The sequence below is a fragment of the Mus musculus genome, chromosome 8, assembly GCF_000001635.26.
Source record: "Mus musculus strain C57BL/6J chromosome 8, GRCm38.p6 C57BL/6J".
Taxonomy (NCBI): Eukaryota; Metazoa; Chordata; class Mammalia; order Rodentia; family Muridae; genus Mus; species Mus musculus.
This window is the reverse complement of record NC_000074.6, coordinates 108,914,017-108,939,653: the sequence shown is the minus strand read 5'-3', so window position 1 is coordinate 108,939,653 and position 25,637 is coordinate 108,914,017. Positions and strand designations below refer to the sequence as shown.

Genomic DNA, 25,637 nt, shown 5'->3' with positions numbered 1-25,637 from the left:
CCTGGTGAGTGGAGTGCTCCCTCATGAGGAGGCTTCAGGGCCCGGCTCTCCCTATCCCGTCCGATCCCCATGGGCACCACTCGCTGTAGAGCTTGAGCCCTTTTTCCTGCCTTCCTGCCTTCCTGCCTGCCTGCCTGCCCGCCCGCCCGCCCGCCCGCCTGCCTGCCTGCCCGCCTGCCTGCCTGCCCGCCCGCCCGCCCGCCCGCCCGCCCGCCTGCCTGCCTGCCCGCCCGCCCGCCTGCCCGCCTGCCCGCCCGCCCGCCCGCCCGCCCGCCTGCCCGCCTGCCCGCCTGCCCGCCCGCCCGCCCGCCCGCCCGCCCGCCCGCCCGCCCGCCTGCCTGCCTGCCTGCCTGCCCGCCCGCCCGCCCGCCTTCCTGCCTTCCTGCCCGCCTGCCCGCCTGCCTTCCTGCCTGCCTGCCCGCCTGCCCGCCTGCCCGCCTGCCCGCCTGCCCTCCTGCCCGCCTGCCCGCCTGCCCGCCCGCCCGCCCGCCCGCCTGCCTGCCCGCCCGCCTGCCTGCCTGCCTGCCTGCCTGCCGGTGAGGCATGGCAGCACAGTCTCTACGAGACTTTGTCTCTGTCATGTCTCATCTTAGAAAAAAAATAGTATACTTTTAAATTTTTTACTTTTTAAGACCTAAAGTCTCATATCCCCCAAGGCAAACCTCCAACTCATAATCCCCCTGCCTGAGTGCTGGGATTATAACGATGTGTACCAGCTGTACTGCTTTCAGGAAATTTTAATTGTTGCGTATAACTGTATAGATTTATGGGGCTCAGGGTGAAGTTTCACACACATATACTCTGTGTGCTCATCACAGGAGGACCCCAGCATATGTGTCTCCTCCAGCATTTATCTCTTCATGAGACATTAAAAGGCTTCTCTTATGTCCAAAATATATACTGGGGTTGACTGTATGTAGTTGGCCTACTGTACAACAGAATACGGGACAGTTGGCTTACTGTGGAACAGAACACCGGGATGCTGTCTTCCTCCCCGCCTGGAACTTGGAATTCACTGACAAAACCTCCCTCCCCACAGATCTCCTTTCTAAAATGGCGTGAGACATAGACACACACAGACAGACAAAACTGAGGGCCACACTAACAATTTATGTAGATCAAAATAACACACACACAAACCAGAACCGGAGTTTGAAAACTGAGAATGATTTGAACGGATGGAGCAGGGGGTGGGGAGGGACATAAGAAACAGGAGCAGCTATGCGTGTGTGTGTGTGTGTGTGTGTGTGTGTACACAGACGAGAGAGCTGAGGGGGAAATGGATGGGAGAGCAAAGCTTCATTAGACCCGAGAGGCAGGCGGCGGCAGTATACCAAGGTCACTTCTAATTTAGACCATCTAATTGGCAAACAGGCTCCAAATGGCTATCATCTCGCAGGGCTTGGAATTAATGAAGCCCGATTATTTTCATTACCTTCCTCTGAGATGGACACAAAGTGAAAGAGCTGATATGCAGGTGGGTGTGACAGCCTCGGGGGCCAGGGGGAGCACAAGAGCCCCCTTGTGGGGGAGGGGGAGGAGGAAGCCTGCCCCTGAGGTCCACACATACATAGAGCAGAGAGAGAGGGAGAGGGGAAGAGGGAGAGAGGGAGAGGGGAAGAAGGGGAGAGGGAGAGAGAGTGGGGGAAGAGAGAGAGAGGGAGGGAGGGAGGGAGGGGGAGAGAGAGAGAGAGAGAGAGAGTCATAGACTGGTGTTTAAAGAACACAGGAGACTATACTATTGTCCCCCCAAAGAGAGGCTGAGAGAAAACCACAGGCAAGGCAGAAAGTGGGGGAGAGGGGCACAGGAGCACAGGAGGGCATCTGGGTGCCTATGAAATAATAAAAAGGAGTAATTGTGGGCCAGAAAAGAGGAGGAAGAGGAAAGGCTACAGAAAAAGGTGCTCTTGGCTCAGCCTCATTTCAGCTGTGAGGTCCCATTTTGTTAAGTGATTAAAGAACAAAGAAAATGTCCCCAAATTAATGATCTAGGATCCCGGTGGTATGTCCTGTCACTTAGAAGACACTGATCAATTAGAATAATTTAAGAGTATTGAAACGCATGGTGGGTGGTCTTTCCCATTCTTACTGAGGAGCCGAGGAGAAACACGTGTCCCTGGGCCCTCATCCTTCCCCCCAAATCCAGGGACAGAGTGGAAGCACCAACATTTCCCCCAATCTAAAGCCTTGGCTTGTCTGGAAATAAGACTTAGGTATTTGAGATCAACATGGTGGAGGGGGGACTGGCCAGCCGAGTGTGGAGGTGAGCCTGTCTCACTGCCCCAAAGCTTTAGAGACTTCCTCTTTTATGTGACACGTGTAGAAAGAAATGTGGTCTGAGTTGTTTCCAGCAAGTGTGGAGGGTGCTGCTTCCACGGTCGATGGCCAGCGCTGCAAATCCTGCCAATGAAGAGCATTTTTTTCAAGCCCCCTCATCGGTAAAAAGAAGGGGACCCATGGAAGACATAGATATGAGATGCAGAGCATAAGCAGCCGTTACCATAGCAACAGACGTATTAGACCCTGCAGGTTCCTGAAAGCTGTCTGATAAGGTATTATTAAATGAAGCCTCCTCAAAAAAAAAAAAAAAAAAAAAAAAAAAAAAAAAAAAGCTCTCCATTTACAACGGAAAGGAAAGACACTGCGTAAAAAGTAATCTATTTCCATTTATCAAGGCGGAATTTACTTTCAGATGGACTGAAATCCAATACTGGCCACTTCCTTGAGACTCTAGACCTAGACGCCGAAATAAAAAAATTCTCCGGAACGTCTAGCTTTAGAGACCCTGGTTGTGTCTCACGTCCAGCCGGGATCACGGATCTGGGAACCTTTGGCAGCGTTTTCTGTCCCTCAGCCAAAGCCACCTGCCTGGGCCACTCTGCCATTTGCCTTGCCATTCAGGATCCCAGGAGACAGGACTTGAGCCTCTCAGAGGTTGAATGGCCACTGGCTACTCCTCATGACGAAGCAGAGGAAGAAAGGCTTTGGTTAGGAGTTATCTTCATCAGATTGCTTTTAGAGCTCTCCGCTGCACTTGGCTAAGCACAAACAGATAAACTGTCAGAAAGCCTAACCAACACTTTCCCGGGGCCAATTTTCTAATAAAATTACTGTAAAATGCCCTTCGGGGACACGGTTTCAGCCACAGGCTCATTAACATCACTTAGTTGTACAACAATTGTGAATTCCATTTTAACACCAAACTTTTCCAAAGAACAGCCCTGGCATCTGACCAAGATTAGGCGTCTAGGCATCAAAGAGGATCTGGGGGTTTACCCTAGAGAGTGGCTGCACAAAGCTGTTTTGAATGGAGAAGGAAATACATCACTTGCAAAACTGGCCTCGTGACTAGAAGGACCAGTTCTGTGGGACAGTCACCACGCCAGTTTCCCAGGTAGAGAGCTATGTGGTGCATGAAAGCCCCTCACACCATCTGTGAAGTTCAGAGGAGCGCTTAAAACACACCACTCACGCGTCATCCCTACTTTCAACTCCCCGATTTGCAATCTAGTAGCTCGCTGATACTAGCAAGCTGGTTTCCTGGAACCAGCACTTTTACAGCTTGTACACTTCTCAGAGACGGCTAGACAACATCTCTACTATCTGTGGAAAGATGAGGCCTGTGGGGTTTCTGTGCGGAGCAAAGTGCAGGACCTTCAGGGAGTGGCTGCTTCTTGCGTAATCTCTCTGCTAGGGGTTCAAGAACAAGCTTATCACCGTCCTCCCAATGTGTGGGGTGCTCCCTGGTACCTTCGACAGGCATGTCTGGCTCTGGACACTGCTCCAGGGAAGGTTCATGGCCTTGGCTCTGTTTTCTGGGGTCTTTAAAAGGTGGGAAATCACTTCTTCACAAAGTGCTATTTAGTGAGGTCACTTCCAGAAATACCTTAGGGATTGGGACCCAAGCAAATGCCATGGCAACAACCTGTTCCTGAGGACTCCGCTGGCCAAAGGTTCATGGTGAAAATTATCACTTGAAATTCGCCTCTTTGGTTCTAGTGATAAAAAAAAAAAAAAAACGTGATGGCCTGAGCTGGTGGTAGCGGTGAACGCCTTTACTCTGAGCACTTGGGAAGTCAGGGGCAAGTGGATCTCTGAGTTCGAGGCCAGCCTGGTCTACAGAGTGAGTACCAGGAGAGCCAGGGCTATACAGAGAAAACCTGACCCCCAAAACAAAATAGATAGATAGATAGATAGATAGATAGATAGATAGATAGATAGATAGATCCTGACCAACAATGGCTATTTGAAATACAATTTATATGTTAGTACTGAGGGATATAAAACTGTTTTACTGTCTAATATATTCCAGGCATGGAGATTACTGTAGGCCCATGGTTGTCATACTAGATTAATATTAAACAATAAAAATAATCATTCAAGCAGAAGGAAAATGTAGCTAAGTTTAAAGAATAAGAAATGTTCTCTCGCATGCCTCCTCTTGTTCCCTTAGGTCCCCAGAGTTCCAGGCATTCAGAAAGAGACAGGAGGCTCAGGAAATCCCTTCTTACTTCCACGGCTGTTGGGACTTGGCAGGATCCATCCCTCCTCCTGTGGGAATCTTTCCAGCCTATTTGAAAATGTGAATTTGTGCTTGGAAGACCTCTGAGTGAAGCTTGGGCTATGGTGTCTTAGGGTTTTCCACGGGCTGTTTCAAGTTCTCTTGGTACACCAATCATCAAGACCAAACATCCTTACACAACGTTATTCGTTATTTTTACATAACCGAATGGAATTGTGAATGCCCTCAAAAGGACACTCCTGTAACCTGCGCGGTCAGGATGGGATTCACAGTAGACTATTTCTCTGGGAATCTCTCCGTGAAATGTCAGCCTCATCAACTTACCATCTCACTGCTGAGATAATACCAGACAGGGAGAGAAACCGTGTCTCTTCTTCCTCTGGTGACGGGGAAAGGCCTTTCCTAGTGGCCCTAGCAGAGCTGGAAGTAAGACACTGCTGCCAGCCACGGCGTTTTGAAGTTTTCATAGTGCAGTTAAGGTTTCATGTTAAGAGTGATCTTTTGGCCGCGTCTATGGTGGCCACTCATGAGTTAGGCCCCCCGATGCTTGCAGGTATAAAAGCATCCATCCTGTGCACATGTAAAGTCGGTGTTTGTGAGCCAGCATGTCACACCCAAACGGATGACTTTCCTGCTCTGAGAACAAAATGCCTACCTTGAAGCCTCACGTTCCAACGCTAGACCCAGAGCTAAAAACTGTGGGTTCAGGTCTTAGCTGGCGAGCAAGTAACTTAGCTGGGGCTGAGTGACCGTGAGACTTAGTTTCCTCATTCGTTAATGGGAAGGTGTCAGACTTCTCCAAACAGAGCTGGCTAGGAAGGTGGACGGAAGCATTATGATTGGAAAGGCCAAGTGGCCCCCCCCCCAACCGACTGCGAAACCAAGACCTGGGGACTCAGAATGATGGTTTCTTGAATCAGGGCCACGAGCCTGCCTTGGTAACAACCAAGCGCAAGACAGGGACAGTCAGACCTCGGCCACAGAGCTGAGATGATTTTCTCACACTGCCAGTTCTACAGCAGCTTTCTGGACCAACAAACGGATCTTGCTCATGTTACCACTGCATGACTTTTGACCCCTGAAGGAGGAAAGGCCACAGGGTCCTCGTCCGGGCTGCCTTACCGTCATAATGAGCTTCTCCACGCAGTCAGGTGCCACGCTGTGGAGGTGGGTGAGGTGCAGCTGGAGGTGGATCTTGTTGTTGAGCATGTCTTGGCACAGGGGACAGCGGAGCAAAGGCTGCACCGAGTGCTGTGTCATGGCGTGCACCCGCAGCCGGTTCACGTCAGCGTTGCTATACTTGCAGTAGGGACACTGGTACATCTGTGGGGGCAACACCCATCACTCCGACTCAAACATCTGACCCTCCTAAAGCTGTGCCTTCCCAAGACCCAGTGCCCCAAAAGTTCATCATTCCCCATCAATATTGACAACACCCCCACCGCGGCAGACCCTGCAGGCCTCACCTGCTCGGGTTTGATCTCCTCTGATGCTTTTGGCCTCTTCGAAGAGAGCGGAGTCTCAGAGCTACCCGGGAAGGAGGTGCGTTTGGTGGTTGCAGGGGAATCCGTCAACTCCTTCTCTGCCTGACTGGATGACGCTGAAAGAAAAAGCAGAATATGCGTTATAGTAGCCAGCCTGGGCCAGCTCAAGGGGGCTTTGTGCTGGATGCGGATCAACCTCACTGATAGCAGGGGCTTAAGACGCCAAAGGTTGAGGAGAATGACTTCCCATGCACACTGGCAACGCAGCGTGCCCTTCTCCCCACAGCCCTAACCCCGTGAATTCCTTTAACAACTGAATGTCTGACAGAGACAGGAAAGAAATGCAGTCAAGGGCCCTGGTGTTAGCTTATCGCTTCTTCTACTTTCCCATTGTCTAAGCACAGCTTGCCCCGTTACGTGGGGTTGGGGCAGAGAAGTTGGGCAGGTGGCAGAGTCTCTTCAAATGCTTCACCAACCTAAATAGCAGCCATACACTGCTCCACAGACCTGAACAACCGTGTGCCTCCAACTTTATCATTCCACCTCTTAGCATCACCACAGCCAAGAGGCTCAGTGGAAGTCTGGGTACTAACGTTAACCTGTTATAACTCACACCTGGGCTCAGCCGTTGGCTCTTTGGTAAGAAATAACCGAGGAGTGGAAGTGGGCCGTGGATCCAAGTCATACCTGAGGCACATGTAAGGGCTTTAGAGCCGGAGATAAGAGGGAAACTCCCTTCCTGCTTACAAACCGTTCTTCCTGTTGCCCTCGGCTGCGCTGCCAAAAGCCAGAACGAGCCCCCCAAAACCATGCATGTGAAGGGGGACACATGAGGTTTGGGTACCACACAGTAGGGACAGTCCTTGCCAGCTAAGGAGTGAGCTTCCATTCATTTTAGATCTGAAACTCCATTTTTCTGGAATGTTGCTTAAAGCAATGAAGAAAATAGACAAAAACACAAACCAGAACAAAGATGCCAGGAAGCCTTATTCACCGGCAGCAGTGGCGTGAATTAGTCCGTTCATTATGGAATCCAATTTGGAGGCCCCTCATGGGGCTTGCCACTCCTCAGCCTATACCCTGACAGCTCCACACCCGAGGCAGATGGATCCCTATGTTTGCTGTAGCTCTGTTCACTATAGCGAAGAAATGGAACCAGCCTAGCTGTCCATCGACAAACGGGCAAGTGGACATGGGAGACGTGGTGCAGATACAAAATGGAAATACTACTCAGCTCTAACAAAACATGAGCTCACAAAATTTACAAATGGATTTAGAATATACAATATTAAAAAAGCAAAGTCGCCCAGTCTCAGACACAAAGGAAGAAGAAACTAAATGCTCTCCCTCACATGCAGATCCTTGCCGGTAATGTATACATACATATATGTTAACAAATGTATGTGCAGGCTCGATGTGGCATGGGGCAAGGAGAATGAGAAAGGCGTGGGCTAAGTGACAAGGAAGGCGGGAGGGGGGCAGGGAAAGGACGTAAACCCAGCCTTGTCTGTTTCTAACTCTGTTGTGGGCTTTTGAGGCTTTTGTAGTGGCTGGGAGCGTGAAAACATAGTCACAGACGGGGTAAGTCTGGCGCACAGCCTGACAGCTTTAGGATGGCTGCTCTCACTGTGGGAAGTTCACAGACGCGCATGGGGCGGGGCTGGGCAAGCGCTGGTTTGACTGGCTTGCTTGTAGCTGCCTGATGTTCTCACGTTGAAAACTCTTGAAAATAGTTTGTTAAAGAAAAAAAAAACCTGAAAAAACTTTATCGCTGCTGTTAATTTAGCATGGCATTTAGCCTCCATTTCAGAAACCTCGAGTTTTACTCCATTTAAATCAGGTTTCTGCTTCTGTCTGTCTGTCTGTCTGTGTCGTCTGACACGTATTTCCATTTTGTATTTGACTTTGAAATGGATTCTGCAGTGGTTCCCAAGTGATGCCAGTCTAGGGGAGTATACTTTCTTAAAGGTTTTCATTATATTACGTTTTCTTCACCGTGTGTGTGTGTGTGTGTGTGTGTGTGTGAGAGAGAGAGAGAGAGAGAGAAAGAGAGAGAAAGAGAGAGAGAGAGAGAGAGAGAGAGAGAAAGAGAGAGAGAGACATGCTTGCACTCATGCTCACACACACATGTGATGATCAGAGGATAATTTGTTACAGTTTGTTCTCACCTCTCAACACGTGGGACCTGGGTTTTGAACTCAGGTTATGAGGTTTGGTGGCAAGTGCCTTTACTCCCTGAACTGTGTAACTTTAATGATCAATCGTTTGAGAAAATAAATTTTACTCCTTGAAATCATAGGGCCATAATTTTTTCCCTGAATTGCCAAATACAAGAAATATTCCAGGAAGTTGATGCTCTTCCCAGAATGTATATTTTGTGACCTTTAACCCTGTTATCTTGGTAACCTGGTCTCCTGAAGTTTACAGGGCATCTATTATTTAAAAAGTACAAGCTCAGGCACATTCTACACAGACCCCCTCCTCCTCCCGACACAGATTCATAACAGTATTTTAATCTGTCTCGGATCGACTTCAAACCCATTTCGGTCTTAATGGGAGTTACTCCTTCTCCCTTGAAAGGTGATAGGTGATGGGTGGATATTTAATTGATGGACTGGCTGCTGATTAACTAGGTGCTGCGACATTTGAGACCAGTTCCCCCACAGCCCATTTCCCATCTCCCAGCCCCCATCACACAACCCTCTGTCTCAGGACTGGGAGCTCATGAGCACTTCCACAGCTCCAAGTGCTCCCTCAGCCCTGAGCAGGCTTCTTATTTTCCACGTTAGTTCTTCAAGTGGACACCAGGGGTGAGGCGAGCAGAAGACACCAATGATGCTCTCTTCAGGCTTACTTGCTGTCCGAGCACTGGAGTGTGGCTCACCTCCCACTCCCTCAAAGAAAACTGGCTGTCCAGTGTCTCAGTGAGGGGCGGAGCTGATAAGCTCCTCCTCCTTCCAATTCCACACCTGAGTGCTGACTGGCTGGATCCTGAGCAGGTGTTGTGGAGGCAACGGTAGCTGCTATGTGTTCGTGGGTGCAGTAGTCCTGTAAGATACTGCTTTGCTTTGGCCTCATACCATGAACTCTACAGACAGCACCAATTAAAGTCGATGGTGATGGTGGTGGTGGTAATGTTGTACTAAACAAAGGACATAAAGTTGGGAGGGATGGGGAGATGGGGGTGGATCTTGGAGGAGCTAAGGGAATTGGGGGAGTTGGGGGCAAATATCACCCAAACATATTGTGTGAAATTCCCAAAGAATTAACAGAACTATTTGTAAGGCTTTGTTGTTCTAAGTCATCCTGCCTGCTCCCCTCCTTCCAAGTGCTAGGTATCAAGTTAGGCTCAGAGCTTACTGTAGGGAACAGGAGAGCCAACCTGCCCCTCTTACAGCAGAGGTGACCAAGGTGCAAGCAGGTTCTACCCCCAGTGCCCATCCCGCCCAGTCCTGCGTTTGTTATGGGACAATGGCACATGTGTGCTAAAGGCCTCTATCACGTGCTATGACTGTCTGGCGACTGTTTGGCAGCCTGAGCGGAGGGGGCTGGGAGGCTGAGATCCCCCAAGCCATTTCAGTCTCAGAGCTGAGAAGCAAACAACGCCACCAGCTAGCTCCCTTGCAGGACAGGAGTCCATCCTCCTCCTCCAGATGCAAAGCAGGAAGCACGGGGACTTGGCAGAGGCGAGAAGTCTGGCCTCTAAAGCCACTATGTTGTCCCCTTGCGGGTGAGAGGGAATCTCTAATGCCTTTCTCCCTGCAACAAAACTCCAACTGCTTTTGGATTCTAAGGTTCTTTTGTCACTGTGAGCCAAGGAGCCATCACAAAGTGTTTAAAAAGTAAAAACAAGACACAGCAACATCGACATACACACACATAGCACACTGGCTTGTTCATTCCTCCTTCTTCCCAGAAACACAACAGCCCAGCTGTATATGAAATACCAGGCCCACTGGTACTCAAACTTCTAGGTTTATCTCCTCTCTACCCAGGACAACTTAACATTGTTATTTAAGAAAACCTGTGCAGAAGTGGACATTAGACCCTCCGCAGCTCACCAGTCCCTTTAATAATAATAATAATAATAATAATAATTATTATTATTATTATTATTATTATTAATCTCTTAATTAAAGCGCCATTTTGTACAGTTACATCTTCTCCGGCATTTCCCTGGGAGGTGGGAAGACTGCTTACTCCTTGCAGTCAAATACATCTGACACTGGCCCTTCCCTTGCTGGACCATCCAATCCCTAGCAAGTCGGGGTGAGGATCCTTTGTGTAGTTTCTGCATGTGAGCCGACAGTTCTCCACCAGTGTGCTGCATAATTTATCTATTGTGAGCCACGGGGTTTTCTGAACAACTTCAAAAGGGGCCACAGTCTCGAAATCCATGTCTACCTGACTCCTGCCAATGTGGTGGCAAGGACACCAAGACGTACTGTGGTTTTCTGTTCAGAAGACTTTCTCGACTCTTCTCATAAAACTCAGGAGAAGGGATATTACAATACCAAAACCGCAATTTACAAAAACCGATTATCGGTCACTCTAGGTCCTCTTATGATGTCATGACAGTGAAGAGGCAACAGATGTGCCACGGAAACCAGACATGGCTTAAGTAGTCAGCCCCTGGAATCTTTGCATTAAGTCAGCAGCAAGGTCAAAAACTACCTGAAGCCATTTTTATAATAATGATTGAAAGGAGTGGAAACAACCCAAGCAGGAATGGAGACACGGCTACTCAGAAAGGCTGAAGCAGGAGGGCTTCGCAGGTTCTAGGCCAGCCTGGGCAACCTAGCCAGACCCTGACACAAAGAAAGCACAGGAGATCAGCTCAGGGGTGGAGTGCTTGCCTAGTATGTGCCAGAGGCTGAGTTCAGTCCTTAATATTCAGGGTGGGGTCGAAGAAACAAAGAAGCAGAAACTAGGTAAAAGAGAGCAGAGACAGTGATACAGCGAGGGACGGTATAGCCATTCCTTTGCGTGCCATAGATCTTAAAATGATAGCTATGAAAGATCAGAAATACAAAGCAGAAAAGATGAGCGGTACATCAGGCTCGGTCACAGATATGTAAACCGTCAGCACTGAGGGGAAAACAGAAGAAAGTGATTATCATATTAGGAAACAGCATTGTGGGTAATTTCTAAGTTCATCCAGTAGCTACATCATTTTAAATATTATAATTAAGTGGCTTGGCATTTAAATTCAGCTGTCCATGAAAGGTGGGTATGTGGACCCATGCTGTGCACAACCTCAGAGGAGTTTTTGTTTTCTTTGCTCCTTAAGGCTGTCCCCCAACCCCAACCCGCCACCTTTGGCAGTTATGCCGTAGGAAAAACCGTTAACTCTCAACGAGTCCTCCACGGGCAACATGCTGGACTCGAGGCATGCTATCTAAGGCTTGGTGAATAAGATAGTGTGACTGTACAAAGCTCTCTACTAACAGAACACGTGCATAGACTTTGCAATTGGCAGTCTGCTGCCCAGCGTAACACAGCAAAGACTAGCCTGTCACTGTTACAGAGTTCAGAAAACTTTCTGGGGTTTGGCTTCCAGGGCGGTGGTCTGCCATATCCTCCTAAATTGTGGAGGGTGGGCCGATAAAATCGACAAGGACAAAGGCGGACCGATGCCTGCATCTCCATCTGATGCCATGAGATGGGGGGTGGGGGTGGGGACACACGGTTATCCGTGCATGGCTTCTTCAGTGGGGGAGACCCCTTGTGAATGAAAACATCAATCTCTATATACACTTTGACCTTCTCACATTTTGTCTGGCCAGTATTTAACTTCTGAAAATAATCACCAGTGAGGTGTATCAGCTATTAGTAATTAGTAGTAAGCTATTGCTCTTCCTCTCATCAGAAGGAACAGGGGAGAGAAGAGAGCTCGCCTGACTTCATGCAATTTGCTTGTCCTCTTTTCTTTCTCCTTTTGGAGACAGGGTCTCTCTATGTGGTCCTGGAGCTCTCTATGTAGACCTGGCTGGCCTTGAACTCATAGGGATCCCTCTGCTTCCCAAGTGCCGCCACGCCCAGCACTGCCTTCCAGCTTTCAATAAAAAGTTTTTATGGTGTTTAAATGTATCCGTTATTAAGCACGGGCTCCTGGAGTGAGGAGTCGGGAGGGAGAATGGTATCTAAAATGGTGGTCTCTAACTCACAGGGAAACTGTTCCTCCTAGAACCAATTCCTACTGAACCTCAATCTCCACTCACAAGTTCTGAACCTGGGTCACTGAAATTTGAAAGCAAAGGGAGTCATAGGTACATCCCCCATTGGACTGCAGATGGCACAGCGCATGCCTCTTTCCAGCCGAGTGGTGCTGAAGGCAAGCAAGGGAAGGGCCTGCTGCCTTGGGAGAAATGTGGAGAAACAACAGAAACTAAGTGAGAGGAACCTTGAGGTCTCAGTTTCTGGCTTCCTCAAGACATCAGAAAGGATATCCCCTCACAATATGAGAAGACCAATCGGAGTAGAATTAATTTCTGGGTTCCCATGGAAAGCTCCTCTTCCCATCACTTTAGCCGGTGGTGGGACTGTGGGTATGGTGAACACTAGGCTGTGAGCCAGTGACACTACCTTGGGAAGATCCTGAGTAGGGGCTGAGCTGTCCGTGTCATTTGGAAGTTCCTTCTCTATTGTCCGTCTTGGGGCTATGTCCCTTGAAAGTGAAATTTACCAATGCGCCGCGCTTCTTCCTTTGTGGGGTCCTAGGGTGAGCCCACCGAGAACTTGGGATAACTGCCTGACATTTGATACTTGTAGAGAGTCCAGAAGTAGGCACCACCCCCACTTCTTAACATCAGACTCTTAGCTAAAGCACCGCTGACAGCCCCTCCATCTGAACTTCCATCTCCCAAACCAGCAACATAATGGAGGAGCCAATTAAATGATTATTAATTCATGTTACTTTCCGTAAGCCAGGGGTTCTCATCGCCTTGCATTCCGTAAACCAGCTTGCCACCTGCCCTAGAAATTTACAGCAATCTTTTATCTATCTCCATTGACTAAGTGGGGATTTTTTTTTTCTTTCTCACACGACTTCACATTAAAGTGTTCAAGTTGGGATGGTTACCCCAGCCACACAGATGTTGTGGAGCCTCTGAAAATGGCCCATTCGGCTCAAGGTGCTCGTTAAGAGAAAGGTGAGGCGCGTGCTCTTTCCCTCAGGCCATCTCCCTCAGCTTCTCGAAGACTTCCAACTCACTCACAGCAGCATGAGCACCGGGCTTCCAGAAAGACTTTGTGATCTTCGTACTGTCGATGCAAGTGGAGCTAATCTTGGCATCTGCTTGCAGTTCCTTCCCGGGGGACGAGCTGGGCTATCTGGCTCTGTTCTTGTAGAGCTACTGCACTTGATAAGTGGCCAGAGAGCTGGCTAAATTCTCTTCCTCTGCTAGTACAGAGGACAACATTCCTTCAAAGAGTCTGCTTCGCTGCCAACTGTCTCTAGGCGTGCATGGTCTCAGTCCGCCTCCAGCCAGGCATTTAGGGATGCTTCAGAGAGGTTTTGGAGAGACCCCAGTGAACAGAAGCGGGCTTGCGAGCACACTGCAGGGGAGGGTCTGTACACTCCTGTAAGAACTTGAGCTTCTCTTCCATGCCTGACTCCAGCCTAGTGAGGAATCTCCTTGAGAGCGGTACCTCAGGCTGGACTGCTCTGTGTGTCTCTAGAAAGCCTGCTCAGCAGGTCGTCCGGCCGCCCCAGAGTAGAAGAGGATGCCCACGCAGCTCTGGCATGCCATACATCTCTTACGTTGACTTTCTGTTTCTAGAAAGACTCTTCCTAAGACAATTTCAGTTTGTTGTGATGGGCACAACCGCTACTTAAGGAGGTTAATTTTCCTCTACCAGCTCAGCTACAAACAAGACAGGCTGGTCACGGGAACATCCGGACACTCTCAGGCATCATCGTTTGCCCTTGCATCCTGAAACAAGGACTGGTTCGCAAGAGGCTTTGAGAAGAGTGCAGATACAAGGAAGTGTTACTTACTAGCTGTGCTCACTGAAGATCTCCCAGACTCTCATAGAGTCACTGTCCCTGTGGCCAGCTCCCTTCTGTCCCAACTCTCATTGCCATCTCTGGTGTGAGCTGCCCAGGCTAAGTATCTGTGTCTCTTTAGGGCACACACCTGTCTTTGGTCAAGTTCAGTGCTCTCTGGTCTAGGAGGGGCTCCGGACTCAGCCTATAAATAAAGAGATGGCTCTGGCTTTTGTCTCTGGGGTTGCAGAGTCTTCGGTCCTAGAACTCTAGAGGGTGTCTGAACTTCTTGCAGAGCACACCGACTGCAGGCCCTACCCACAGAGGCTCTGATTCTGTAGGTCTGAGTCAGAGAATGCACGGCGGGTGAGTTCCCCGGTGAGGCAGATGGTCCAGGGACCACACTTGGAGAAGAGCTACCTGCTCAGCGCTTTTTTTTTGGTCACTGGTAGGAGTCATAACACTTTCTGCTCTAACTTGAATTTAAGTTAAAGAAACCTGCAAGCATGGGCAGACCTGTTGGCCCACTTTCCAGCGACTCAATGACTTGGAACTTTTAGCTTAATTTGGGAAGAAAAGAGATAGGCCCTGGTCTCCAAGCCAAGACATCTCTAGCCAAAGGTGAAGGACTACACCCAGTTGTCCCTCAGGGAACCTACTCAGTCTAAAAGCAAATACAGACATGTGTTCAAAGCCAGGAGTCTAGAAAGTATCGCCTCTATGCATTTGTTCTGTCTGCTGTGTAGCCCACAATGACAGATCACTTGTCATGAGAAATCCCTTTCTCACATAGGTCTTGGAGAACCTCAAGGAAAAACAGGCAAAACCTGTGTGTTCCTCCCGCTTTTCCCAAAGGAACAGTGCTGGCCTCCTGCCCTATGCACCAGCAATCGGTACTGGCCGACATCCCCACAACTTTGACCCTGGGAGAATGAACAGAGCTCCATTGGCTTCTATCTGCACGAGTTTGTTTCTGGGAGTGCAGACTGGACGGTATCCTGAGCTGTGAGGTCACTGTCCCCCTAGTTTAAGTTGCCTCTCTGGGGAGCACTGGAAGCCTCGTGGTCCAACAGCGGTCCTGCGCTGACTGGTGGATGCTGGCTGCTGCTCGCTTTGTAGCTTTGAGGAGACAACAGTCCTATGTCCTATATCCGAGGCATCAATCTGCTGCCCTAATTCCTTTTTGAAATATGCATAAGGATGCTTAACTACGCTGATTGGAGCTCCCAAAAGGACGTCTCACGTTTCCACGTGCAAGACACCTTGCTCCCTCTGTGTCAGACTTGTGAACGAACCACCAGTCAAAGCAGCCACCACCTCATTTAGACGAGCTCTGTCTGTCTGTCTATTTAATACCTTCTATGCATTGGTTGCCACCATCAGACTAGCACTTGGGGACCTGAGAACTATTCCTGACTGCTAATTGGTAGTATTCAGGCAACCTCCCCTGCCTGGGGCCACAAAGTATCCTGTTCTCCACCCTGCCTCAAAAAGCTAGAACAAACCAGCAAACATAAAATGGAAACGCAAGCCATGGGGCAGGGCCCAAGGGGATTAATGGGAGCCCTACAGTCCTGGGTGCCCTTCAGTCCTCTTGGGCTCAAACATCCTTTAGGGCAGCTAGGATCGATGTACTTTGGAACCTTGTGGGTTCCAAGCCAGCCTAGATCCCAGAAATAGAACTATAATCACACCCTTCCTGTGTTCTCCTAGTTCAAACCTAATGTCCCAGGGTTCTCAGTGACCTTTATTAACGGAACCACAGCAGCTTAGGAGTGTGCCCATGACACAAAGAACCAAACAAAACTTTCCCTTAGTCTGACAAGGCAGCTCTCTCCCCAGTCCTGGTGCAGCTCTGACAGAAAATGGAAATTACTCTCGCCTTTCCCCGCAATGACTGAGGAGACTGGAAACATCTGACGCGTCAGTCAGTCACACAGAGAACGCCAGGTCTGCTCCTGGCTGAGCTTCTACGGGGTCTCCTGCTCACCGCTCCTAGAGCAGGGGCTGAGTGACCAGTGCACAGGGGTGGGCTAGGGGTTCCCAAGCACCTTTGTGGAAGGTCAGGGACTCGACCTTTTCCCACGTGCCTTTCCCCACCCTGGGCAGAGGTCCCTTGACAGGAGGTTACTGTCATCGCCAGGGAGTAAGGCTCAGTAGTCAGCTTGGGGTGGGGTGGTGTAGGGTAGAGGGGTGTTGCTCTCGCCTCCATCAGATCCTGGCTGGGGGACCACAAGCGCTTGATTAACTATGCTCAACTTGCAGCTTCCTCTACTCACAGGGCTTCCAGGAGCCCAGCAGAAGGCGCAGCACACCACAAAGTCTAGCACGCTGTAATGTCTTGGACACCTGCTGCAATGGTTTCATTTTCAGAAATGAACAGGAGTTCCAGGGACTAACAGGAGCCCACATCGGGCTGTGAAGCCCTGTATGACAGAGAGACCCTGGCTTTAGGCAAGGGGAAGCATCCTAAATTTACCTCTTCTGCTCAGCAACATGAAACAGGGCTGGATGCCCCCAAAGAGTGAGTAGAGTAACTTACATCTCAGAGTACCTTGTGCCATGCTAGGCTCTTAGGGATGTTTCAGAGCAGTCCCGAGCAGCACTTAGCAGATGCCACATAGTCACTGCCTGTCACATACAGGGCGGGCCAGGACGGAGTATCTTAAGAAGCACAGGATTGGCCATGACTTCTCCATTTATCAAATAATAAGAGAAAGTGACCGTGTTATATATTCTTCAGCTTGTAAGGTAGCGGATGGATATCTGACCCAGGAGGCTAAAGAACCTGCTGGTGGGTCATGGAGAAAGTCAATCACAGCTCTGACATGCCCAGGGGTCCCTAATCTGCGGGACACAACGCTCTAGCTGTAAAATCAAGGCACTAGAGGGCCCAAGGAGAACAGCTGTGCCTAAGAAAAGTGATGTCCCATGGGGTATGTTTGAAAGAATCCAGAAGGCCTTTACGAAAGCTGCAGCTCAGACAAGGCAGGGGGAGATGAACAGGGCCATGGCCTGAGAATCATAAGCACATCTACAGGGTATCTGCCCAGGCCAGGGTATTCATGTGTAATGTGTGTGTGCATGGATACAGAACCAAAGGAGATAACTTCAGGTGTCATTTCTCGGGTGCTGCCTTTCTCTGGCCCGGAAGGGCACCAAGTAGGCTAGATAGCTGCCCAGTAAGTCCCAGGGATCCACCTGACTCCACCTTCCTGGAGCTAGGATTATAACTACATGCTCTGTATCCAGCTTTCTAAAAACATGGGCTCAGAGGTTCCAATTCAGGTCCCTTGTACTCACAGAGCAAGCACTTGCTGGCTGAGCTACCTGTTATAAAATATCTCCCATAGTGATGATGAAGATCTACATTTACCTTGCATACTCCTTCATTTACACACCACGTCCCCAATCCATACCTGAAGAGGAATTCTCATTTCATTGTGCCATAATTGTCTGATTACTCATGACACTTCCTTTACAAAGTTCCTCACATTTTCTTGCATGTCTACACACACACACACACACACACACACATACACACACACACACACACACACACACACACACACACACACACACTCGCTCGCTCAGCTGATAGGATTTTGGGTCTCATCACTTACGACCTAACAATATAAAATTTCAGAGCCAAGCTTTGGATTACTGGAATTCGGGCAAGCCTAGCTGTGTACCATGCCCTGTATCTATTTTTGCTTGCCAAAATAAAAATAGTTGGCGGTCTGTTTTCAGTCCTGAGACAGAATTTTGCCTGCAACGACTGTAAGCAGCCAAGCTCTGATAAAAGCGACCTGGAAATGACAAAGAGGGTATGGGGGATGGGGGTGAGGGAACAAGTGGACCCTGGAAATGCCAACAGCTATGTAATTTGTAGCTGTGTGAAAATAAAAACCCAGACAGTGTCCATTGGCAAGGACACGGGCCACTAAAGAAGCCACGTGAAGGAGGCTCCCAGCATTCCCTACTCACGCTAGACTGCAAAGGTAAGCATATTTTGGGGTGAGGAAGCATAGGAAACGAGAGCCAGAAAGATTTAGAATGGGGCCACTTCCACAGAGGTGCGTATGGGCCTGGTTGGTTAGAAGTGATTGACCATTCAGAGGTATTCACGTGGCACTTGCAGTGACACTGGTCCACAATGGCTGTGACAACAGAGTGAGAACGGTCAGTGATGACATGGGACAAGGTCAGAGTCTGCAGTCTCCCACATCCCACCAAGAAGCATGGGCGTGGTGCTGTCTGACGCCCGTAGAGAAAACCTATTTGAACCCTTCCCCTAGGCCCTTGCTATATTACAGACCGAGAGAAGTTATTAATGCTCTGACTTTAGTAGCTAATGTTCTTTGAGGTTTATGCTACCCTTCAGCAGTGCCTCATCTGATGAAACGTTGACGGCCCCAGAATTTTCAAGTTCCCCAACCCATAATGTTTCCTCCTGGCATACACCTTGTTTTGTCTCTGGATAGCTAACTGATTTTTAAAAAGGAGTGGAAAGATGGGTGGGAGGGAGGAGAAGGGAAGGAGGAGAAGGAAGGAAGAAGGAAGGAAGAAGGAAGGAGGAAGGAAGGAAGAAGGAAGGAAGGAGGAAGGAGGAGGGAGGAAGGGGGAAGGGGGATGAGGAGAGGAGAAGGCAGCAGCCCCTTCCATTCTGTGACAGATTCCCTTGTCGGGATTAAGTCCCCCATACAATGGCATCTCTATTTATACAGAGCTGTAGACAGTGGAGGAGCAGGACGGGCTGGCAATACATTTCCACCAAGATGTGCCTGACCTGCCTTTTTTTTTCCCCAAACTCAGTAATTAGAAGGGCGGTGGCTCCACAGGAATTATTCATATGCCGCAAGAGCCGTGCACTATACATTTATGTTAAACATGTCAAATCCGATTGGAGTCATGCTCACTGGCACCGCAGCCCCATAAACACACTTTCCCCCACAGCTACCCATTAATTCCCTCTCTAATAGCAATCTCCCATAGATTCAAATCATGGACGCTCCGATGCACTAATTGCTCTGTGTTAGGTGAGCGTCGTGGATTTGAAAAATAAATAAATAAATAAATAAATAAATAAATAAATAAATAAATACATAGGAGTGGAATCCCTTTGGGCCCCATCTCCAGAAAAGAGAGAGCACTCAAACTACACTTCTAACAGAAAATTTAACGAAAGTATACACAGGCACAGCAGTTGGGGACTTTTAAGAGCATCACCATGCCTCTGTTCCAGACTAGGCTGGTGCTCCGCCCCCTCTTACAAAACAAGAGTCATTCTGTCTCAAGTCCCCTGAAGCCAGACTGTGGCGCTCTGTGGCTAGAGACCATGGTGGCTGCAGCCTTTCAATAACCATCTCACGATGGTTCTTTGCCAAGAACTCCATCTTGTCCCCTAATTATTGGTGATAAAGCGCCGCATTAATTGTCTATCACTTAATTTATAGCAATTAATGATTGGCTTTGGCTAATCACAGCATTAATCACCGTTCAGTGGGGGACACTGGGGGCTCTTCAATCTCAAACGCTCATGCTCCAATCCACTCCGGCAAATGACGACAGGGGGGTCATGTTCGAGTTCCACAGAGGAGAAACCACAGAGTTGGATGGAGGAAATGGCAGTGCATTAGCAGAGCCACTCCCCCGCCCCGCTCCTGCCACCAGTGGCCCGGAGGAAAGCTTCACACTTGTGGTGACCCTGCTAACCAGTGGCTGGTACATGCACCACTACTCACGACCATGGCGCCCACGGGTGGGTGTTAGTGCACTGTGTTTTAACAGGCCGTGCGCTCAAGGTGTCTGCAACTAAATTCCCCCAGCCAGTGTTACACACTAGCTAGTGACTAGCCTTCCTGACTTCACACCTAGAGCTCTTTCCTTGGCAGTGACCTGAGGTTCTTGGTATTTAGTGTGTGTGCATCCTAAGCACACAAATGTGTCAAGGTGCACATGTGGAAGTCACAGCTGGTTTTCTCCCTTCCGCTGTGTGTGTGTGTGTGTGTGTGTGTGTGTGTGTAGTGGGGGAGGGGGTCCAGGGATGGAGTTCAGGCCATCGGGCTTGCCTCTGGAAGTGGTTTTACAAGCGGAGCCATCAGCGGCCACAGCCACAGCCACAGCCCCAGCAGACGAAGATCCAGGTCACTTTTGTACCCACTGGTACCACCTGTATCTTCATTTTTCACCCTACAACTCTGGGGTCTGTTACTCATTCTTCGGTTGGAGAAGTCAACCGGATCAAGTCCTTAGACTAAGAAGCCCATACCCGAGAAGTATGTGTGTGTGTGTGTGTGGGGGGGGTCTGTTTTGTTAAGAGTAGGTTCTGTCCTAGGGTCCGGGGTGGGGGTGGGGATGGGGGTGGGGGTAGGCAGGCTGGGATGCAGTTCTCTATCTGCGCCCTGCCTGAGCCCATTCCGGCTAACCTTCCTAGACCGCATGATAGCAGAAATGAGAGGGTAGCTGTCTATAAATGTCCATAGGATATAAATGTCTATAGGGTATAAATGTCGATAGCAGCTATAGGGCTGGAGAGATGGCTCAGCGGTTAAGATCACTGACTGCTCTTCTGACGGTCCTGAGTTCAAATCCCAACAACCACATGGTGGCTCACAACCATCCGTAATGAGATCTGATGCCCTCTTCTGGGGTGTCTGAAGACAGCTACAGTGTACTTACATATAATAAATAAATAAATAAATCTTTAAAAAATGTCTATAGCATCTATAAATTTATCAAAGTCTATAGGGTATAAATTCAATAGGGTTGAGAACAGGCTATGCTCATGTCTGGAGAGCACCCGTGGCATCAAGGGAAAGCACTAGCAACTGGGATAAAACAGGGGTTGTGACTGGGGTCATAAGCCCCACCCAGCCAGCTAGGAAGCAGGCAGCACCTGTCTGAGCCTGTGGCATACCTGACAGAAGGTCATACAGGCAGCTTAGCTAATCACAGAGTCAGAGTGCCTGTGATGGGTTCTTTGGGGGTTAGTCTTGTTCTCTTTGAGCCATATGATGTGGCTACTTGAATTTGTATTTGCTAAAATGAAACAAAACTTAAATTTCACTTCCTCAGAATCATGAGCTCCAATAAGGCGCTGAACGTTCTGAACAGCGGACAAGTCCCTGCGATATTCTTTTGATGGCAAACACTCTGAAAACCCCAAGACAACATCACATACCCTGAAGACCAAGGCCTCTCTAAACTTGTGATCCTTGGGACTCTGCCTAGTGCCTGGCACGGAGGAAGGGACACAGGCACTGGGCTCTCTGACAGATGACTACCTGGTTTGCTTTGGGGCCACGCAAGGGTCAGCAACCTCACTGTATCACTGAGGAGCCCAAGGAGAGGTGCACACAAACCTTGTCCCAATAAAAAGAAACAAAAGACGTGGAACTAAAATCTTCAAGATTATCCATTCCTGCACAATCCTCCAAACTACATAATCAATAGCTGAGAAAAATGCCAATTATCCAGACCCATTTGAAATATTATTAATCTGCATCGGCAGCAGCCACTAATCAACACGACAAATTGTGAAATCGCTATTTACTTGTTTGTGGAGAGGAAGCCGCCCCCATCATGCTTGATCAGATAGGAACAGCTCAATTTGGGGAACAAATGAAAGAAACGTAGATCTTTTCTTTTTCTTTTTTTCTTAATAATAGTTTTTACAAAATACCAACAAGGACCCAAAAAGAAGGTACAGAAAGGTTGCCGGCACCCATACCCAGTCCAAGTTCAAAAATGGTCCCAAGAGCTTTGATAAAGCCTGTCATTACAAAATTACACTTCAGGTCAGAGGAGGCTCATCTAAAAGGGGTCAACAAAGACGCCTTTATTTCTGTGCCTCTGACAAAGTGCACCCCTAAGTTGCTGTTTCTCCCCATCTTCTGGAGGTAAAGACTGAGAGGTGGGCCCACTGCATGGATGAATGCATACAGAGAGAGCCTTGTTACAGATGTGTGTTCCGTGATTCTCGTTTCACGCCATCCAGTGCCTGGTTGCTGGGCATGTCCACTGGCTCTAAGAGGGAAGGCAGTGCTCACTCAGCATCATAAAGGCTGAATGAGTTTAACTGAACTGCCCTCAACAAAGCCTGTCCCGTACAGGATGCACGGGTGGGAAAAGCACAACGCGAAGTGGCTGCACAGGCTGTGGCACACAGTAGGAGCTTTGCAAGCAATGGTTGTTTAATAATGTCTTTAGGACCCACATGGGGTACAGGGAATATACACATCAAATATCAGGGGCCAGACCATCCCCTGTTTTGCCACTCCTGATAACTTTTCAAAATTCCCAGAAGTGGTCATGTACACACACACACACACACACACACACACACACACACACACACACACGTATAGTATTTTAAATGGACAAGGCTAAGAAGCTTGCTACTGGTTTTCCGCATGCTTCTTGATTGACTGTTAAACTTCACACACAAAACTTACTATGTGCTGGACCTTGTTCTAAGCTTCCCATAGTAAAATAATACACACGAGGCATTATTCTTAATCTCTATCTCATTTAAACACAGAGGCACAGAAAGGTTTAGAGACTAAGTATTGTCACCCACTAATGGGAGGATTGTGATTAGAAATCAAGCGCCCAGACCATGAAAACACACAGATGACCTAGAAGGTCACATAGGGCTTTGGGGGCCTGTTAGCTCTCCCCTCGGGGCACATGATGTTTGGCTGCTATCTAGACTGTCTATTTATAGCTTACCTTAACTGTTTAGTAAAGACTGGGGTCTCGGTGTAGCCAAGGTAACTGTGGTGGTTTGAATATGCTTGGCCCACGGGGAGAGGCACTATTAGGAGGTGTGGCCTTGTTGGAATAGGTGTGGCCTTGTTAGAATGGAGTGGGTTACATTGGGGATGGGACTTTAAGGTCTCATATATACGTTCAAGTCTGGCCAGTGTGATCCAGAACCTCCTCCTGGCTGCCTGTGGAAGAATGTCTCCTCCTGGCTGCCTGTGGATCCAGATGTAGAACTCTCAGCTCCTCCAGGCCATGTCTGCCTGCACGCTGGACAGATGGCTCAGTGGTTAAGGGAACCAACTGTTCTTCCAGAGGTTCTGAGTTCAATTCCCAGCAACCGCATATGGCTCACAACCATCTGTAATGGGATCTGATGCCCTCTTCTGGTGTGTCTGAAGACAGATACAGTGTACTCATATACATAAAATAAATAAATCTTTAAAAAAAAAAGATGATAATAATGGACTAAACCTCTGAAACTGAAAGCCAAACCCAACCAATTCAATGTTGTCCTTTTAAGAGCTGCCTTAGCCAGGGTATCCCTTCACAGCAATGGAACTAATCTTAACTAAGACAGTAACACAGGTGGAAACACCCCTCCCCATGTTTAAGGGGCCTCCTACAACAGTACCTGCCCCTCGTCCCTGGCTCTCCCAGGGTGTCTGATCCCATCCTTCACTCTCAGCAAGCACTGAGCACTGAGCTTCACGGCATGTCCCCTCCCTGCGCCTGCTTGGTTTTTTCTGATCTCGAAGACTTCTGACATTGCCCTTTCCCATTCCCGCAGTCTCTTCACAGAGGCAGGATTTCCCAGGCTTCAGTCACTTTCATTGCTTTCCTCTGGCCTCTCTCCAAGATTCCGTATCTTGTTTAAATAACTAAGGCCAAGCCCCAACCCTCAATGTGATTTAAGAGCAGTCTTGCCTACAAAAGTCACAAAGGCACAACCAATACAGACTCTAAAAGGTAAATATTTTCTTAAAAGGAAGGAAGGAAGGAAGGAAGGAAGGAAGGAAGGAAGGAAGGAAGGAGGGGGGGGGAGAGAGAGAGAGAGAGAGAGAGAGAAGAAGGGAGGGAGGGAGGGAGAGAAAGATTGAAAAAAAAGAAGGAAATCAAAGCCTTGTAATACTGAGCACGGTGCTAAGACTCAGGTTGGCCTAACAATACTGTCTGTTGCTTGTCACAGCACTTCCTGTTAGCGTGGTGGTGGTGTCTGTGAGACTTATCTGCCCAGTAAATCCTCTCAGAAATGACTCAGCTCCTCCCTCCAAACCCTGAGCTTCCCTCGGCCTCAGCTTTTCTTCCCTCAGCACGGAGATCCTGTCATCTTGAGAAATGGCTGCTCTCCTCTCTTGGCACTGGCTTTTCCAGAAATAGTACTTCCTGCCCTGGCCCCTTCAATTCACTCTGCTTTTGCTAAAATGTCCCCCTGCCTATCCACACTGTTGTCCCCCTGTGGACGCTCGCCCCGGGAGAGGGTCATGCTGGGAAAAGTATGCAGGCCCCACTCAGGTCCTCGGATGCAGAACAATGCCCACCCTTCACCGCCTCTGGCTACCTTGAGGCTGAGAATCAGGGGTGACCTAAGGCAAGGTCTGCCTGACAAATGTCTTTACCAGGCTGCCTACAGGAGGAGGACTACAAGCCATCTATGCTGAATGGCTACCTAAGAAACACTACCCAGAAACTGTAGACAGCTGGTGCTCAATGAAAAGGGTGCTTAAAAGAAAGAAAGAAAGAGAGAAAGAGAGAAAGAGAGAAAGAGAGAAAGAAAGAAAGAAAGAAAGAAAGAAAGAAAGAAAGAAAGAAAGAAAAAATTTGAGAAAGAGAAAGAAAAAACGGCATGATGACTCTTGCCTCTAACGGAGGCAGAGGCAGAGAGGCAGGGAGGCAGGGAGGCAGAGAGGCAGAGAGGCAGAGAGGCAGAGAGGCAGAGAGGCAGAGAGGCAGAGAGGCAGAGGCGAGGCAGATGGATATTTGTGAGTTCAAGGCTAGCCTGGTCTATACAGCAAGTTTCAGGCCAGCCAGGGATATATGGTGAGACCCTGTCTCAAAAGAACAAAACAAGACCAAACCAAACCAAAACCAAACGAGTAACAACAACAACAACAACAACAACAAAAACGAGCAAACAAACATAAAACAACCAAATTCCCTCTGTGGTAAGCCCAGAGCCTGCACACTTTTGGGCGAGATGAAGGGTGCCAGTCTCATCCCTCCCAGGGACAAGGTCTAGGGGCTGAGGATGCCTATGTACAGTACCTGCCCTCTTGCTCTGCCCTTCCTCGCTGCCGCTCCCCTGGTCTTTGGCCAGCTCCTCTGGGTCAGCAGATGCTTCGCTGGGTCCTTCGGCATCTTCAACGGCTTCCTCTGAAATGCAGGGGAAAGACAAAGATGTAAAGGACGAAAGCTGGGCAGACAATGAAGGACTCCCTAGTCCTCTGTGCCTGAGAATCACCAACCACAAAAGACAGATGTCAGCGACGGTCCTTCCTAGTGGCCTGGCGAGGTTGGCCGTATTAAGGATACACTTCAGTCCAGGGATAGCTGCCGTGGGGCTCGGAGTGGGTGCTAGATATGTATCTGTCAGGTATTTCCAGATAGGTTCTGAGGGCCTCCACCTGAGTGAGGACGTTGCTCATCCCTGGCTGGAGACTAGATAGGACCCAGTGGCCGAGGCCTCATTGGCCTGGCAGTGTCTGTGCCTGTGCCACATGATGGCCAGGTGTTCTTGGAGCCACTTATGTCCTCAAGAGTCACAGAACATCAGTGATATGGTTTGTGGGCATAGGGAGGGTTAAGCAGAGGGGTGAGACGTACAGCGGAACTCTCATGTCTGAAAGTAGGCCAACTACCAAGCCAAATGCATGCCCCG

The 25,637-nt window shown here is 49.0% G+C and overlaps 1 protein-coding gene and 1 non-coding gene across 7 annotated transcripts in view; both read right to left on the bottom strand.

The window, feature by feature from the left end:
* Positions 1-25,637, bottom strand: part of Zfhx3 (zinc finger homeobox 3) — a 682,326-nt gene that overhangs the window by 21,983 nt on the left and 634,706 nt on the right. For all 6 annotated transcript variants that reach the window (XM_030243257.1, XM_030243258.1, XM_011248284.3 and 3 more), the window contains 3 exons: positions 25,025-25,132; positions 5,989-6,122; positions 5,645-5,845 (listed from right to left, as the gene is read on the bottom strand). In XM_030243257.1, coding sequence (XP_030099117.1) covers positions 5,645-5,845; positions 5,989-6,122; positions 25,025-25,132 — 443 coding nt within the window. The remainder of the gene's footprint in view (positions 1-5,644; positions 5,846-5,988; positions 6,123-25,024; positions 25,133-25,637) is intronic.
* On the bottom strand, positions 2,716-2,794 carry Mir3108 (microRNA 3108). Its single transcript, NR_037295.1, has one exon. It is a non-coding gene; the product is annotated as a microRNA 3108 (primary transcript).